The sequence below is a fragment of the Agrilus planipennis genome, unplaced genomic scaffold (genome assembly GCF_000699045.2).
Source record: "Agrilus planipennis isolate EAB-ADULT unplaced genomic scaffold, Apla_2.0 scaffold44, whole genome shotgun sequence".
Lineage (NCBI taxonomy): Eukaryota > Metazoa > Arthropoda > Insecta > Coleoptera > Buprestidae > Agrilus > Agrilus planipennis.
Genome location: NW_020438939.1, coordinates 750064 through 754844, shown reverse-complemented (window position 1 = coordinate 754844; position 4781 = coordinate 750064). Strand labels below are relative to the sequence as shown.

General features: G+C 30.2%; 1 protein-coding gene across 4 annotated transcripts; it reads left to right on the top strand.

Annotated features, from left to right (window-relative positions):
• Positions 1-283: 283 nt before the first annotated feature.
• Positions 284-4263, top strand: LOC108733538 (endoplasmic reticulum metallopeptidase 1). Of its 4 annotated transcripts, XM_025974510.1 has the most exons (13): positions 286-481; positions 655-962; positions 1020-1101; positions 1210-1365; positions 1432-1809; positions 1868-2170; positions 2249-2475; positions 2535-2715; positions 2893-3077; positions 3131-3283; positions 3337-3542; positions 3603-3721; positions 3782-4263. In XM_025974510.1, the coding sequence occupies exons 2-13, from the start codon at positions 741-743 to the stop codon at positions 4120-4122; spliced, it is 2553 nt and encodes an 850-aa protein (XP_025830295.1). In that variant the 5' UTR covers positions 286-481; positions 655-740; the 3' UTR covers positions 4123-4263. The 4 variants fall into 4 exon arrangements, with proteins under 4 accessions (XP_025830296.1, XP_025830295.1, XP_025830294.1 ...); XM_025974509.1 differs by having other exon boundaries at positions 287-481; positions 1020-1365; XM_025974511.1 differs by lacking the exon at positions 3782-4263 and having other exon boundaries at positions 284-481; positions 1020-1365; positions 3337-3537; positions 3603-3693.
• The last annotated feature ends 518 nt before the right edge of the window (positions 4264-4781 follow it).

Sequence of the window (4781 nt, the reverse complement as noted above, 5' to 3'; positions counted from 1 at the left end):
ATAAAAAGAAGTAATTCATTCTCAATTTCTTTTCTACTATAGGTTATCGTAAATTAATGAGAAAAATTTTTGTTACTGTTGAAAAACTGAAACAATTATACCTACTTCGCTTTTTTTTTCTAATTTTGCTATGTATTACCTCTTATCTCATTAGTAGCAGAATTTAACGTCTCGAATTTACATATGTGAAACTTCGTTCCATCTCTTTCTTTTGTACCACAATTCTGACCGCTAAGGCATGTCCATTACTAAAAGTCGATGGTATATACAATGGGTATATATCGCTATTTGTCTATGTTGCCCATAGATAATAAGTCTTTATCATCTATATCAAAAAATAAAATATAAATACATTTTTAAAAAAAAAGAGATTGCTACAATTTGCATTTGTATTTCAATTGGAGACACTTCTAAAGTCTAAAATGACCATAGGTTAAGAAAAGACTAAATTATTTTGCATATTTTGAGTTGTGTGGTACCGGTGAGTACTCATAATCTTTTTTATTGTTATTTCCTTTCAATAAGTGATTTTTTCTTAAATTAAATGAATATTGTACACGTTAGTACTAAAGCTATTGTTATTTATAGTAAATCGAACTGAGTATTTACCCACATTATTTTTTTTATATCGTTTGTTTTCTTTTTGTGTTGCAGTTTTCATTTCGATACACTTCTATTACTTTTTGTAGCCAACATAAAGAGTAAATGTGCTTTTGATAAGTAATCAGTAATCACATAAAATGAGAAACAGAAGTGAGCAAAAACATGTTACATTTGAGCCTTTAACTATGGAATTTGAAGAGAGAAGTAATGAAGAATATAAAGGGAATATACCTTCATCAAGTATTCACAGCATATCACCTTTGTTTGTTGTTTTCTTTGTAATTTTATTACTGGGCTTGTTTGGATTGTCTCTTCTCTTAGACAGCATATTACCAGTTCCATTAAAAAGTGCTGACAAGGTTTTGATTTTTTCAGTCTTACAGTGTATAGTAACATGAAAATGAATGTTTTTGTAGGAGAAGTACTCTGAAAAGTTTATTGCTGAAGAAGCTAGAAATTATTTAAAAGGCTTAACAGATTTTGGCCCTAGGGTTGTGGGTAGTTATGAAAATGAATTATTGGCTGTTCAATATTTGAAAAAACAAATTAACGACATTGTGATCAATGCACATTCTAACAAAAAAATTAAAGTCGATTTACAAACAGTTTCAGGATCATACTATCTCGATTATGCCCCCTATGGTATAGTGAATGCATATGGAAATGTTCAAAATTTGATTGTTAAATTGTCTTCCATAAACAATAACAAAAATAAAAGTATTTTGATAAATGCTCATTTTGATTCTGTACCTACAAGTCCAGGTGAGCTTTTCTTTTTATTTTTAAATATTGTTTTGTATAATTTGCATATAGGTAAATAAACTTCAGGGGGTAGCGATGATGGTATTAATTGTGCAACAATGTTGGAAGTTCTGCGAGTGCTTTCCAGGTCAGCAGACGATTTTGAACATGATATAATTTTTCTTTTTAATGGGGCAGAAGAGTCTTTTTTGCAAGCGTCTCATGGCTTTATTACTCAACATAATTGGGCTGGAAATTGTAAAGTAGTCATTAATTTAGAAGCTGCAGGGGCAGGTGGTAAAATAATTCTATTTCAAACTGGTCCAGGGCAGCCCTGGTTGGTGCACAAGTTCAGCAAAGTTCCACATCCTGCAGGACAAGTGACAGGGGAAGAAATATTTCAAAATAATTTAATTCCTTCAGATACAGACTTTAGAGTGTTTAGAGATTTTGGTGGGGTTGTTGGTAAGCTTATTACAGATTATGTAATATTTATAAACATCTATTTTGAGTTTGTATGTAGGCTATGATATGGCATTTGTAAGAAGTGGATACAGGTATCACACCAAGTATGATGGTTTTGATAACATTCCACTTGGGTCATTTCAACATGTTGGTGATAATGTGCTGTCATTAATTAAAAATTTGGTAAACACTACTGAAATTGATAATTTAGAATCCCAGGATCAAACTAAAGTAGTTTATTACGATTTTTTTGGTCTTTTTATGATTGTCTACACAATAAACGTAGCAACTTTATTAAACTACTCAACTGCTCTTTTATGTCTCATAGTTGCCTTCAGATGCTTTTTTACTTTGGGACTGCGTGAGTTTTATTTACTTTTGCCACTTGAACATATTATAGTAAATTAACTTCATTATATTATAAACTTAAAATATTCAGGACTCAATAAAGAAGACTTATTATATATTTTGATAACCAAAATGGGGATCATTGTGGGATGGTTACTTGCAATAGGATTTACTGTAATTTTGGGAATTCTACTTGATTATTTGGGTTACACTATGAGTTGGTATAGAAATCCCTGGATTATACTAGGTCTTTATGTAGTACCCATTTGGGGTCTATGTTGTGGAGTTATAATAATTGCAAACAAATACTCATTTAAAGTAAGTACCTTTTTGAAATGATGTAATCAATGCTATAACAAAGTTATATTATATTTTAGGAAAATAATTCAATTGCAGCACATACTCAAGTTCAGTTAAGTTGTGTAAGATTGATATGGTGTGTGCCTCTTGTGATTGGTACCTTTTTTAATATTAGGGCTTCGCATATAATCCAAATACCTTTGGTTTTTAATAGTTTAGTTTTTGCTGTTATACATTTTTCTAAACTTCAGTACTCTGGTAAGTGTCTTTGTTATATTTTGTAAGTAATTAATGATACATGTGAATTTTTGTTTCAACAAATTTTATCGAGAGATTACTCTACATATGTACAATCTGTTATGCCATACCTTTTTCAAGCGTAATATGCTACTAATTTTATTTCTGTTATCGTAATTGTAAATATATTATATTTAGTTAGGACTTGGCAATTTTTACACCTGATAAGCACTCTAATTCCTGTCTGCTATTTAATGTACACGAGTGTGATTTTAATGACCTTTGTCATTCCTATTACTGGAAGGTTTGGTAGTAATAAAAATCCGGAACTGTTTGTTGGTTTCGCAACTCTAATTCTTTCCGTTTTAATAAGTAGTTTGTTTGTAAGTTTAAATTATTTAAAATTAATTAAAATAACATTGATTTTTATATGTAGGTCCCTTTGATAACCCTTGTTAGAAGTCCATTAAAAGTATTTTATGGGTTTTTAATTACCTTTTTGGCATTTTTTGGACTTGTTTTTACTCCTCTGGGATTCCCATACAGTGGAGATTTTTCTTCTCCAGCCCCTCAACGTTTTTGGATACAAGTACAATAACATTATTGCGGTGTTAATGTAATCAAAACATTTTTTTTTTGTAGCATACTGGAAGAGCATTTTATAACATAAACGGAACCGTTTATAAACAAGATGCTGGATATTTTATCGTAAATTTGGACAGAAATTCTCCAAGAAGTGTTGAAAATTTTGTGGAAGATGTCAAAAAAGCTCAAAGTGTTAACACTTTGTCTGATAGCGAATTATTTTATGGAATGCCCATATTACACCCACGAGCTATTGAAGTATTGTGTGTTAAAGAAACGATGTACGATATTTTCGATTCTAATATTTTTTGTTGCTCTTTTAGAAGTAAAAGTAGCTGGATTTCCGCTGAACAGCCAATAATTCAAGAAGATGTGCAACTAATCATACAAAACAAAGAAAACATAAGTCCAACATTAGTAATGCTCAATTTTTCTGCTTCAGGTATGCATATTATTGTTAAATCATTAACTGTTTTGTAACATAAATAATTTTGAATTCCAGGACCAACTCACATGACTATCTACTTTGCTTTACAATTGGGGGTGGCGTTAAAAAATATTAGTTTGTCTTCAGAAATAAAAGAGGGACCTAAATGGAAGAACCAGACGACTTATTTCATAAATTATGCTTGGGGGATTGAGAAAAGGCCTTTAAATTTTTCTATGCATCTCCAAGTACCCCAAAACTGGAAGCATTCGATTTTAGATATTGCAGTTTTGGGAAGATATGTCCACGAGGTCAATAACGTTAAAACACCTCACTTTAAACAATTTCTGGAAGAATTTCCAGATTGGGCTGATCTCACACCATTTTTGGCATCTTTCAAAATGTGGAAATTTTAATGATTTGGCTTTGTGATTAAGAATAAAATATTATTAATTATAGGAATGTATTTAATTAAGATGAAATGTTTATTTTTATGAGATTGTCTAAAGTCTGCGTTTGTATGTATTTGTGGTGTTAGAAATATACTTTTTTTATTTCTTGTGTCTTTTTATTAGGGTAAATGAAGCCTCTATAAAAATTAAATGCAAGATGTCACAGACGAGGTGGATTAATCTGACAGCGAAAGGGCTTTGTAAATACATTTTGAGATACCTTACGATCAAAAATGTGAAAAATATAATGCGATTTTATCTGAAATAAGGTTATGCTGCTTATTTTGTGCGGTAATTGATTAATTTTTAATTATGTATCTGCTGCGAAAAAAAGTGATTAATTAATATTTGTGTGTTCGTTACTTGTTTCGTACAAAAAAAAAATTAAATATAAAACAAAACTTACTTTTCATGTGATTTGATTTTTTTTTAATAAAGTTTCCAAATGCGGTAAAGTAAACTTTGTTTGGATGTTATTCCTTATTTCTTGAAATACACTTCTCCAAAAATGTTCGCCATGAGTCTTGCTATTTCTAATTCTCTCTTGAAGGCTGAAACGAGGAAGTATCCAGATAGAATAATAATTTTTAAAAGATTTTAGATTACGTTTATTTAACCAAAAA